Raw genomic sequence first — 13,143 nt, 5'->3', positions numbered from 1 at the left:
AGGCTGAGAGTAGGTGCATGTACTGGCTGAGGCAGCGAGAGAATCCAGAAGCCTTGGCGACACCTCAGACGGGTGAGCTCCTGAGGGAAAGCACCTTTAAAAGCAGCTTCTTTTCCTTAGACTAAACAACCCTCTTTTCTCTTCTGCTCCCCAGGATTCTTTCTTTACTTCTCTCTTTGGGTCTCTTTCACTTTAGCCACAGCTTTGTAAACGATGCCCTGTGGGCAATTTTCTCTGGAACGCAAAGCACAGTTGCAGTTTCCTGGCTAGATTCGGTCTGATACAGTGATTAAATGGATATACTCAAGGCCCACTACAGGTTCCTCTCTGCCTTTCCAACTAGATGAATACTACCACTGAAACAGAGAAGAGTGGCTAGGTTTGGACATAAAATATTTGAGCTTCCAATGAGATACATACACAAAGGTATAATAGGAACTTATTTAAATGTACTACACTGGGCAAGAAGAAGTCTAAGTTAGAGATATAATTCAGTCAGTAGCTACAAATATAGTCAAAGTCAGTGGATGAAACTGACTAATGAAAGCTTAAATAGTGAGAAAAGAGCTAAGGATTCTACTTGCAAAAAAAAAAAAATCCCTAATATTTGAAGACAAAGTAGAAGAGAATAATTTATGAGAGAGAGGGAAGTGACTGTTAGAATACACTGGGCTGGGGACCAGCAGGTGGTGTGGTGGTTAAGGCACTGGACTCCCACATGGCTGACCATGGCTCAAGCACCCGGCTGCTTGAAAATCATGCAGGGTACCTGTCGGGGCGTGCCCAAAATCTCAAAGGGAGAATGGAGGAGAAGGGATTGTGGCATGGCTATCCTTCTGGGGATGTGGGGGGGTGATTTCTCACTTTCCTTCTCTCTGTCTCTCTCCTGTTAGTGTACACAACACACTGCAAAAACTTTAAAAAAAAATGAAGAAAATCTACATAGAGACCCAGTAAGGTAAGATCTGTAAGCTCAAATATTTCTAGCACCCTCACTTAATAGGGTTAAATAGGAAAAATTACTCATGAAAACTGATAAATGCAGTGAAAACAGCAGTGGACTGATAACGGAAAGTCATGCACTCATTCCTGGCTCTGCCTCTAATTGGTGTGTAACCTTAGGGAAGGTCCTTGATTTCTGTGATCAAAGAAATAAGAAGACTAGATTAGACTGGAAGTTTACAACTTCTTGGGAGTAGTGGGATCTTTTATAGCTGTGCAATCTTCTTAAAACCTGAAACCGTAAAGCAGATTAGGTACAGCTAGCTACTTGACTCAAAGCAAGATAGAGGTCCCATGTCCCTGTTTTCTCACTACTTGCCTATCAATCCTGCAGTCCAAAAAATGTCTGGAAAAGGCAAAATAATTCTGATAAACTCACCTGTATCTTCCAAATTTTGGTGAGCTCATCTAAAGATAATTTACTGCCCAGGAGTTCAATAATTCCCTTTATGCGATCACAGTACTGTGCTTGGTCTATGTTGCCTAATGGAAGAAACACCAGAGAAGAAGCAAGATCCAGCAGGCACAGAGGCTCCAAACACAATTCTGTTATATTACTTCAAAGCAATAGTAACTGGTATAAGATTATTTAATCATAACTTACTGTATGATTATTTAAAGTTAAAGCAAAGTACATGTCTATACTTTTTATGCAAAAGATATTATTTAAATTGTGTCAGGTAATTTTCCCTTTTTTTTTTTTTTTTTTTTACTTACCTTCCAGTGCAATTGACAGAACTGAGTTTTCAACTAGCCAGTCTAATAATCTGTCTGTATCTATAGCATTCTTCACAGATTTGGATAAAGTGCTATCTTCTATTAGTTTGGTTACCTAAAAAGACAGGAATAGCGTGGCTGAATCAGACATGAATAATGGAAATCCTCATATATGTAATATCTGTAATTTTTGTAATGTAACAATGTGGTCTGAGAATCAAAAGATATCAAAGGCCAGATCCTAGAAATTAACAGACTATTATTTGTGATGTCCCTAGAAAGAACATGGAGTCATTCTTAAAGCTCCCGTGCCCTGGACCACTGCTGACTGGCTCAGGAATGAGCACCTTACCCTAACTCCAATCAGGGCACATCCTCCAAATACTATACTAGAGCTCAGAAAGAGTCCGTGGGTCAGTCCCTCTGCAGTGACGGCAAATTTGGCATCTGAAACCTGGCAGTTAGCCATGGCCACGATCTCTGCCACATGGCAGATGCCACCCTGCAGGTAGAGATGGAAGGAGGCCAACGTGCCCATAAAAGCAGAGACAAGACTGGAAGAGAGCCTGGGCAGCAGGCCGGATCAAGTTCTAGCAGCTCCTCTTGTCCATGGATGTCCTTGCCCTTTCATGGTTTGGCTATTTAATCTTTTATTCATGTGAAACAGCTCAGCCTCCTCCTAATAAATTTCTCTTTCGGCATAAAATAGTTCAAGGTGAGTTCATTTCACATTCGGCAAAGAGTCCTAAGTAAGGCAAACCTGAGGGGAAACTGAATTGTAATGGCTCCACTTCTCACTCACCAAAACCAGCTACGCTGTCTGTGTGGATCTAACCCCGGTTAAAAAAGCATCACTCGGCTTAGACCAGCACCACTGGAGTCCCTTTATTTCTGTCCCAACCCCAGTTAGAAGATTTAGTTTAAGTTTTACGCCTGTTAAGTTAAATGTAAATCTCCGACCATGTAAGAGATTACATTCTAGAAATTTTTTAAAACATTGAATATTTGAAAAGTTTCACAGAATGAACTTTGAAAGTAATACACGTAAGATGGCTTTGTTAACAGACCACTAAAAACATACACCATTTTATACACATCATATACTTTTGATTTCCCAACATTTTTATACTAATAACCATAAGTTTTGGCAGAACTCAGTCTGTGAGTGAAGTCTTCTAGAAACAAACAGAAAACTTACCTCTTTCAAGGAATTCATCTTGGCACTGAAATGCGGTGACTTCAGCATGCGCAGGAGGATGTCGAGTCGGAGGTCATCCACGATCGTCACCAGGTCCGGTTGGAAGCGCATGCAAAGTAACTTAATGGCAGACAAGAGCTCAGGAATGCTAACCAGTCTCTTTTATTAATAAAAACAAAATGAAAAAGGAATTTTTAAAGCATTTTGACCACAATCCTTACCACACACAGAAGAACATAGGGTAACAATGGCCTCACAGTATCCGATACTCTGCATGGCCAGTTTACTGCATTTTGATTCTAATACAAAGGTGAGCACATGGGTGAGCAGCAAATGAAAGGGTGGTCTGAGAAATTCATGGTGGACAACTCGTATCATGTTCAATTTCAATGTTAAAATTGTCTCTAACAACTTTTGATAAGCTTTTAACACTGCATGATTTTAAAGCTTCTTCTATACCAATCCTATTAGAAAAATTCTGAATGGTGTCACTGAGAAGACTAATCCGTTCCACTGACTAAGGTAACACCAACCACCTGTGCTTCAGAAATAGCATTTTTGGGTTAGGAAATATAAAGTTAATTTGATGTAAATTTTATGTGACCAGAAGCCAAAGAGCAAAGGTGTGTGAACCTTGCCGAGTCCTACTTCTGCTTCTATGGCCTAACTGGTGTGAGGGCCTACCTGGTGGGAGACAGCACGTACCTTGTCCTTGAGGTCTTTCTCTTCCACACTCCGCACATCCTGGATCGTGGTCAGGATGACTGGGTCCAGCATGGGCTGCAGAAATAAAATGCTACAGTTAATGAAAACATGTGAATCTTCCCAAAAGTAGAGCAGAGTTACTCTTGAAGGACAATTCACAAAGGAGAGGGTGAGAGGAGCAGATGTGAACTGTAGTATAAAAGCTACCACTACCCAGCGAGTACTGCTCCAAGTGAAGCCTAACGAACTCTGTGCCTCAGCTTCTTTAAGGTAAGTGCAATTTCTGTCATTACCATCTTATGTGGGTAGGTTTGACTAGTAATCCGAGAACATGGATTTTCAAAACATGAAGCTTAGGAGCATGGGTATTATTTTTGTAATAAAGTATTTTGCATTTTATTTTTAAAAGTGAATACAAGCACAGACCACACAAAACAGGCTGGCCCGTGAACTACTTTTGCTTGCTGATATGAATGAAGCTTACAGATAAGACTCATACAACATTCTGCTGCAGAAGGGTTACAGATAATGAAACAGAATTGAGAAGTGGTTAAATAGTAGCTAGATATAAATGACCACTTCCATCTATAATGAGTGAAATAATTGTAAAAACCAAGCTGATAAGGGAAGAAGATAGATAATATTTGGTTGTCAAACCAAGAATACATTAGCAATGGATTAAAACGACACCAGCAATTCTTCTGAAAGACTTTGTTCATTACACTCTGCCGGCTGCATAGTATGGACTGAGGGCTGTTACGGCTCAGAGGCCAGGCACAGCGTTCTTGTCAGCAAGTGCCAGTCCACTTAACCCTCACGACAACTCTGTGAGATAGGTATTATCACTATCACCACTCTACAGAAGAGGAAACCGAGCAACAGACGTTCAAGAAGTCTTCCAAAGTCATACATTTCTAAGTAGCAGAGATAACTGTTAGTTTAAGTCAAGTAACGTGTATCACAGAATGAATTTATTGCAGAAAGAATTTAAGTTTAGGTAGTTTAATATAATTAAAGAAGTTATATAAATGCTTTGGTTGAAAAGTCACATACTTCTTACTCTTTTTAAAGTTCATTCCATTTACAGAAACAAAATCTGGAATTCATCAAGAACTTAATATTAATTAGTAGCTGGGATATTTATGCTGAATTCCCTTCCACAGAGCAATGCATAAAGAGTAAGCATTTAAAATCTGGGACCAGCAGTTAGCGTAATGGCTATGTCGCTGAACTCCCATGTAGCTGACTGCGGTTTGAGTCCCCGACCGGGTGGCTAAAACTCAGCCAGGTGCGTGTTCATGCATGCCCAAGATCCTGAGGAGAATGGAGGAGAAGGGATTGCAGCATAGCCATCCCTCCTGGGGGGTGATTTCTTGCTTTCTATCTACCTCTGTCTCTTTAGCGAGTACACGCACCCTATAGCAAACCTCTCAAAAAAAAAAAAAATCTAATCCCAACCTGCACTATTGAAACACCAGTAATTAAATTATTAAACAGTCCAATCACTTTGCCTCTTTAGTGTTTTACTTACAAAACGAATGGTTTTATTTATATGCTTAATTAGCTAAAAGGACAGTGGCTATTTCTATAGTTTAATATATAGAATAAAGAAATATATAGTCATCCTATTTTATTTAAAAATCTTGCAGAATTACCTTGACATTTAACATTTAGAAATGATAGAAACTTCAAAACCTACTAAAAAAAGGTATCTCCTTTATTAAAATGGCTCTAAGTCAGTCTGACCTGAGAAAGAAGAAACGGCACACAAAACATTGCTCCTGAGAACATTGTGCTTTCAAAACCATTTATGGTAGTTTTAAAAATCTGTGTAAAAGTTACGCATTTCACAGACTTAATTGTAAAGAAAATAATAAACAGAGGTATTTCAATAATGACATTTGTTCAACAAAACTTGTTAATTGAAATGGAAACAAGAAGTGCAATGGGCCTTTACCATCAGAAAACTGAACACTCACAGTTTTGACTGTTCTATGACCTGTTGACTTCTAACTCCACAGAGGCTGGAAAGCACACAGATGTACTGTTCTACGGTTATTCAGAAGTGAGTGGTTAGCCTGTAACTGAGTGAGTGACTCAGCTTGTAACTAAGCCTAGCCAACTGCTCCAAAGTGATCTCATTTAATATAGAAGGGCACTGACCTTAAATAATCCTGTGACAGGAACAGGGGTATTAGCCTACTTCATAGATAAGGAAATGAAAAAAAGAAGAATTATAGTTGATAAAATGATAAACTGAGGGCTGCTTCATGGGGTGTTGGTTAAGGTAGGCAGATCCCACATGGCCGACTGCACAGTTCAAGCCCTAGATCTGGCAACTAAAGAACGCAAGCCGGGCATGTGTGCATGCATACCCAAACTCCTAAAAGGAAGGAGAGACAGAGGAAATGCGATTGTGGCGTGACTATCCCCCTGGGGAGTGCTTTCTCCTCTCCCCCTCTCTCTGCGTCTCTGTCACTCTGGTGAGTGTATATGCTCTCTAGTAAACACATTAAAAAAAAAAGAGAGTGAGATAAATTGAAAAGGTAAATAACCTTCTTAAACGTCAGAGGTCCCCCTATACTTCAAATTATTAAATATTTTAGGGCTGGACAGTGGCGCAGTGGTAAATGGGAAGGGTCCCAGCTTCAGTGCAGGTAATTCTGAGTCCATGGGCATGTGCTTACCCATGGTCCAGGGCTGGCTGAAGGCTAGGGTGGGTCAAAGCATCAGGACCCTGCTGGGCTGCTTTATCTCTCACAAGAAATAAATAATCTTAAAAAATTATTAAACATTTTTTGCTTATCTTCTGATAACATTTTTACTAAAAGGACAGCTGTTGGGCTAGACTGGTGGCTCAGCGGTCAAGGCTGGATCCCATAGAGCTGGCCACACAGTTTGAATCCTGGCCCTGGCAGCCTGAAAAACTCATGGGGTACATGTGTGTGTCCAAGACCAAAATTCTGACAGGATGAAGAGATGGAGGAAAAGGGATCAAGGTGTGACTATACCCCATTGGGAGGTGCTTCCTCCCTCTCCCTCTTCTCTCTGGTGAGTGCATGCACCCTTTGACAAAATTTATGAAAAGGAAGATAAAAAGCACAGTTGTTAATCTGGAAAAAGAAAGTTCCTTTGAATTAAATACAACAAAGAAATACAATAAAGAAAAACCTGATAAAACTTCTGTTTGCATGTCTAAGATCAGAAGCAATGTGAAATGTCTTACTCCTACCTGTACCACGGAGGGATTCAGGTACTCTGCACACACTCCTAAGGGTTGTATCAATGCTGACACAGCCTAGGGAAAATGCAAGGTGAGAAATAAATATGAGAGACGTTTTTTCCTGTTTAAAAATTAAACAAGTCCCTTTACATGCACCAGAGAAAAATTAAAATAATGATTTGATCATGAATGAATGATGTAGACAAATTACTGGCTTGAATAGGAAAAACTCATATGAAGATGTCAATTCATTTAAATCATAGAAATTTAATGTAATTTCAATCAGAATATGTCAAAAATCTTCTTTGAAAACCTAGATGAAATGATTCTTAAGTTTACATTGTAGGGTACTGAACGGTATTTCTTTTTTTTTTTTTGGAGAGGTTTTCGCTATAGGGCGCGTGTGCTCGCCAGACAGACAGAGAGAGACAGAGAGACAGAAAGCGAGAAATCACCCCCCAGGGGGGATGGTCACGCCACAATCCCTTCTCCTTCATTCTCCTCTCGGGATCTTGGGCATGCACACACATGCGCCCAGCGTGAGTTTTAAGCCACCGGGTCTAGGACGTGAACCACGGTCGACTACGTGGGAGTCCAGCGACATAGCCATTACGCTAACTGCTGGTTCCCTAAAAGGTATTTCTTAAAAGGAGAATGTAGTTGGAGAAGGAGTGAAACATGTTAACAAACAGCAATGAAGGCTTATTTGAGGAATGTTATAAAACTTTACTAAAATACATAAAAGGCGGCCCCCTCAAAATGGGGAAATACTACATTCCTGAATGATAAAGACCAGTAGTAAAAATGTCAACCCCACACATTGATGTATAAATTTAACACAATCCCAACCATGACCTGAGTGGAATTTTCTGCAAGAGAACTTGACATGACTATATCCAGAAGAGTAAAGGTTTGAGAATAATCAAGTAATTTCCATAAAAGCATGATAACTGGGAAGAACTGGTGCTACTAATAATTAAAATAGTGGAGCAGCAGCATAGACACAGATCAAAGAATACATGTCCATCACAGAATGGCTAGAACACAAGTCTAGTAACAATCAGGTACACGTGGGACTTTGATATATAATTAAGCCAGTGAGTACTAAGAGTAAGAAAAGAGGGACTGAATCAATAGAGGATTTTACAATTGGTTCCCTATCTGGAAAATAAAATTAGATCCTTATCTTACACAATATATAAAAATAAATTCTAAATAAACTTAGAACTAGAGGACCAGATGGTGGAATGGTGGTTAAGGCAACTGGATCCCATACGTCTGACAGCGCAGTTCAAGTCCCAGACCTGGCAGCTTGAAACACATGCTGGGGGCAGGTGCACACATGCTCACAATTCCAAAAGGAGAATAGAGGAGAAAACACTGTGGTATTATCATCCTCCATGAGGGATGCTCTCACCTCCCCCTTTCTCTGCGTCTCTCCTGGGCAAGTGCATGTGTCCTCTAGCAAATATTTAAAAACTACTAATAAAGTATAAAAGAAGCTTATAATTTTGAGGTGGAGGAACATTCTCTAAGCAAGTTAGAAAACTTTTAAGCTATTAAGCAAAATACTTGGAGAAAAAGTATATTAAAAACACAAATATAGTACTGATATGCTTCATAGAAAAGGAATTCCTAAAAATTAATAAGACAGACCAACAGAGACCTAAATAACTCAGTCAATATACAGAAAAAATGCAAACAGTCAATATCATATGACAAAATACTCGAGTCCACAAGAAACCAGTGTATTACAAACTAAATAATAAAACCTTGTTTTCTTGTTAATTATATGTGAAAATTAAATGTTGAAAACATTTAGCAGTAACAAGAGTTTTATGAAAGAGGCCTGGGGGAATATAGGCTTGTACAAGGTTTTGGGAAAGAATTTAGTGCTGGCATTAGTAATTTTAAAATGCACACGGTCTTTAACCCAGTGATCCCACTTTCTAGGAACTGATGCTTCAGAAACAGTAGCACATGCACAGAAAGGAACACTCTCTGTAACAGCAAAAAGAAATAACCCAGTGCTCATTAATAAGTGACCATTAAGGTACACTATTTGTAGAAATATACTGGAGGAATCAAAAACATTAATATGATCAACTTGGAAAGATGTCCATGATATAATGTAAAGTAAAAATATACTAGTGGATATAACTTGATTATAAGTAAGTTTTAAAGATAGGAAAAGCACATGGAGACTTATGCAAACATGGGAAAAAGTCAAAAGGCTTTGCATTCAATAAGTAGCCATTACTTGGGCGGTAGGTAGGCAGGTAGCATGGAAGAACAGGCAACTTTTCTTTCTTACTTTGTACGGGTTTTGCCTTGTTTTTAAATATCCATGTGTCCAAGACATGAACTGGGAATGGGCAGTGACTAAAAGCCAAGCTGGGATAAACAAGGGTTTGCTTTGTCCCTAGCTGGTATGACATGAGCACCGCCAGCCAGCTGCCACTCTACCAGGCCAGGGGACTGTACAGGTATTTTTAACTGGTGCAGCTGTGAGTGATGTTGTTCCAATTCAAAAATATGTGACTTTGTACTAAGCCTTACAATACAGGCTAAATTTATTCTGGAACACAGTTACCTTCTTGTCAGAAATTAGGTACTTATGAAATTTTAATTATACTCGTTTGCTACGATTAGAGTCTCAACTCTGGAATCTCTCTATTGTCTGAGTTTTACCATCTCCTTAGTACAACCTAACAACATAAGTCTACACTGCCTGTAGTAAATAACATTGTTGTCCTAAAAACTGGTCTTTCCTAAGGAAAAAGATTTTCAGTCTTAGGACATTTAAAAATAACAATGAGAGGTAAACTCAGATTCCTATGTATCTATCCTTAGGAAATTTTCATCCACATAGTATAGATATTTGGGGTTGATCTGCTGTTATGATTTTAATAAGTTGACTTGGCAGGAAAGTAGTCAATATTTTAACACTTTTCAAAATTAAGTTAATTCCTGCTCTTGCCCAATGACCAATATAATCAGTTCTTGACAAACGAGTAAGCTGAGGGGGAAAAAACAACCCTGGATCTGAAGAGTCTTGTTTCGCTTTTCAAGTCACTACCTATCATCCTCCAGGTCAATAAAGTCATTCCCAACATTCTTGATCTATTCAATGGGGGATCAGAATCATAGTCCAACAGCCTAATTAATTTCTAGGGAAGGCGGCATCAGCTCCCTGGTCAACGTCAGTTATCTGGCAGACATCTGATCCCTCAGGATACATGCTGGGTAACAAGAAAGAGTTGGTCCATTAGCACTCCATCAATCTCTCTCTCTGACCACTGTTATTTCCCTCATCCCAAGAGGGACTATGGGAGCCCATTAGTCACAGTCCCACAGGGATAAGTGCTATTGTAAGAACAACTTGTAACACTTAGATACCTTATCTTACCACATCCTTTCTGCACTGATCAAACTGCGGTAGCCAGCACAATGTCTCATACATGTCAAGTGCAATACTGAAACACAGCTTTTAACTGAATTATGAATTACCCCGAGAACTACAAACAAGTCAGTAGTCTGTGAATTAAAGATTAAGTTACACAGCTTACATAGGTTTAATTTTTTTGAGAAAATGAAGCTGACATGAGAAGATAATGGAACTGTACCCGAAGGGTGATTCTAAGTTCCCTTGTTATAGCCCTTTGTTATCCGTAACTTTCTGTAATACCAAAAAGCTTACTAAGAAACCTTGCTAAAATAAAATACATTTATTTGTGCCTGATACTATAAATTCTGACTGACATAATCACCTGAATCATAAAATTATTAGGGGTGCCACATATAGTAACTGTCTTTAAAATGTAAGATAATTTTGGGGGAGTAAGGGGAGGAAAAAAGAAAAAAAAAACAAAAAAAAAAGTAAGATGATTTCATGTAATCATCATAAATTAAGAGAAAAGTAGTACGGGGAAAGGGAAAATAACGAAGTAAAAAACCAAACACTCTCCATGGAAATTTGGTTATGACTAGATGTAAACATTTCTTTGGTTATTAGAACCATGGAATCTGCTCTAAGGATTACCTTTCAAAATGACATTTAACCTCACGTGCCCAGACTCGGTCCCCTGTTTGTAACATCCATACTGGGTACAGACAGTGGTTTAACTTACCCCAAGTTCTATATCTTCTGAGTGAAGCTTGGCTTGGATTGCTGCAAATCCACCTAATTCTCCAAACTGAAGAGAAAAAAATGTAAAATCGATTTTAGCACGCTATACATTAACAAATGTAAGCAGGGAACTAAGGCTAACATTCCACTGCTTCCCTGTTCTGTATCGTGGTCTCCAGAGAGTAACCATGAAAGCAACTCTAACGCCCCTGTGGCGCAGCGCAGGTGATGGGCCATGTCCGAAAGCTGGTGTTCACCTGCACACGGTGTACATACCAAAAAGGGAAGGGACCGTAAAGCTTAGCTCCTTGGGAAAAATTCCTGACTACTCCCTGTAGCTGCCATTTGCTTAAACTGTCAAGCTCTCAGAATTCTCATTCGAATACGAAAAACATACATGACCATATCAATAAAAGTTGTATACCTTATTTACCAAATCCACAACCCATCCATGAGGTTCCTAAGAGAAAAGAAAAGAGAAATTGAGATGGTAATATAAAGGCTTCCCCATTAATCCTTATATTTCTTTTATCCTAAGTGAAAAATTATGGGAAAAACATACCAAAATTGTAAAAAGATTTAGAAAGGGTTTTCCAACTATATCCTAATGTGAGTCTTTGACATTACCGTGTATAATTTTGGAAGTCTCTGAATCTATATTTTGTTAGAACTGCCATGATGTGGAACATATATGCATTTCTGGGTAGTTGAGATCCGTTGCTTAATGTCTCCAAGGTGCAGGAGAACTTGAATTAATTTTATTTTTAGAAACTGGGGGCCAGCCCATGGCGTGATGGTTAAGGCAGCTAGACCCCACATGTCCGACTGTGTGGTTCAAGTTCTGAACCCAGGAGCTTGGGAAACATACATGTGTGTGCCCCAAATCTCCGAATGCGGGAGAGATGGAAAAGAGAGCAGTGTGACCATTCCTTACTTGTGTGGGGGGGGTGATACTTTCTTCCTTTCTCTTTCTCTCTCCTTCCCTAATGAGCATAGATACCCTCTGGTAAAATTTCCAAAAAAGAAAAGAAGAAGAAATAAACTAAGGATTAACTTTTAACTTAAAGATGTGTAGGACTTTGGGACCAGCAGTTAGCGTAATGGCTATGTTGTTGGACTCCCACGTAGTCGACCGTGGTTCGTGTCCCGGACCCGGTGGCTTAAAACTCACACTGGGCATGTGTGTGTGCATGCCCAAGATCCCGAGAGGAGAATGGAGGAGAAGGGATTGCGGTGTGGCCATACCCCTTGGGGGGTGATTTCTCGCTTTCTGTCTCTCTCTGTCTGTCTGGCGAGCGCACACGCCCTATAACGAAAAACCTCTCAAAACAAACAAAACAAACAAACAAACAACCAGCAGATAGCATAATGGTTACATCGCTGGATTCCCATGTAGTCGACCACGGTTCAAATCCTGGACCTCGCAGTTTAAAACTCATGCCAGGTATGTGTGCGTGCATGCCCAAAATCCCCAGAGGAAAATGGAGGAGAAGGAACTGTGGTGTGGCCATCTCCCTTCAGGAGGGTGACTTCTCACTTTGTCTCTGTCTTTCTCTGTCAGTCTGGTGAGTGCACACTCTCAATAGCAAGAATCTCTCCAAAAATAAAGAAAAACAAAAACCCTGAGATTCGGGGGCCAGCCAGGGCATGGTGGTTAAGGCAGCTGGATCCCACATCGCCAACTGTACAGTTCAAGTCTAGACTCAGCAGCTTGAAAAATCATATTGGGGGTGTGTGTCTGTGCCCGAAATCCTAAAAGGAGGGCCAGCTGGTGGCATGGTAGTTAAAGTTCTGGACTTCCACATGACCAAGTGCGGTTCAAGTCCCAGACCTGGCAGCTTGAAAATCACACTGTGTGTGTGTATGTGAGTCCCCAAATCCCAGGAGGACAATGGAGAAGGGATTGAGGCATGGCCATATCCCTGGGGGTGACTTCTCACCTTCCCGCTCACTCTCTCTCCAGTAAGCACACACACCCAGAGAGAGAGAGAGAGAGGAGAAGGGATTGCAACGCGACCATTCCCCATGGGGAGTGCTTTCTCTCTCTATGGTGAGTGTATGTGCCCTCTGGTAAGATATTTTTCAAAAATTGAGAGAGATTTATAGCATATATACAACTTTATCTTTTTTTTTTTTTTTTTTCTTGCCAAAAGAGACAGGGGGCGGGGG

The 13,143-nt window shown here is 40.0% G+C and overlaps 1 protein-coding gene and 1 non-coding gene across 3 annotated transcripts in view; both read right to left on the bottom strand.

The window, feature by feature from the left end:
* The window catches only part of USP24 (ubiquitin specific peptidase 24), a gene marked incomplete at its 5' end in the record, with an annotated part of 162,154 nt that overhangs the window by 105,939 nt on the left and 43,072 nt on the right, over nt 1-13,143 (bottom strand). For both annotated transcript variants that reach the window (XM_014586891.1, XM_027770887.1), the window contains 7 exon segments: nt 1,382-1,485; nt 1,720-1,834; nt 2,918-3,076; nt 3,623-3,697; nt 6,855-6,920; nt 10,976-11,041; nt 11,399-11,434. In XM_014586891.1, coding sequence (XP_014442377.1) covers nt 1,382-1,485; nt 1,720-1,834; nt 2,918-3,076; nt 3,623-3,697; nt 6,855-6,920; nt 10,976-11,041; nt 11,399-11,434 — 621 coding nt within the window.
* LOC114007418 (small nucleolar RNA SNORA48) lies at nt 9,191-9,325 on the bottom strand. The gene has a single exon (XR_003549047.1). It is a non-coding gene; the product is annotated as a small nucleolar RNA SNORA48 (small nucleolar RNA).

Source organism: Tupaia chinensis, unplaced genomic scaffold, assembly GCF_000334495.1.
Source record: "Tupaia chinensis unplaced genomic scaffold, TupChi_1.0 Scaffold000165_2, whole genome shotgun sequence".
Classification (NCBI taxonomy): domain Eukaryota; kingdom Metazoa; phylum Chordata; class Mammalia; order Scandentia; family Tupaiidae; genus Tupaia; species Tupaia belangeri.
This window is presented reverse-complemented; position numbering and strand designations above follow the sequence as displayed.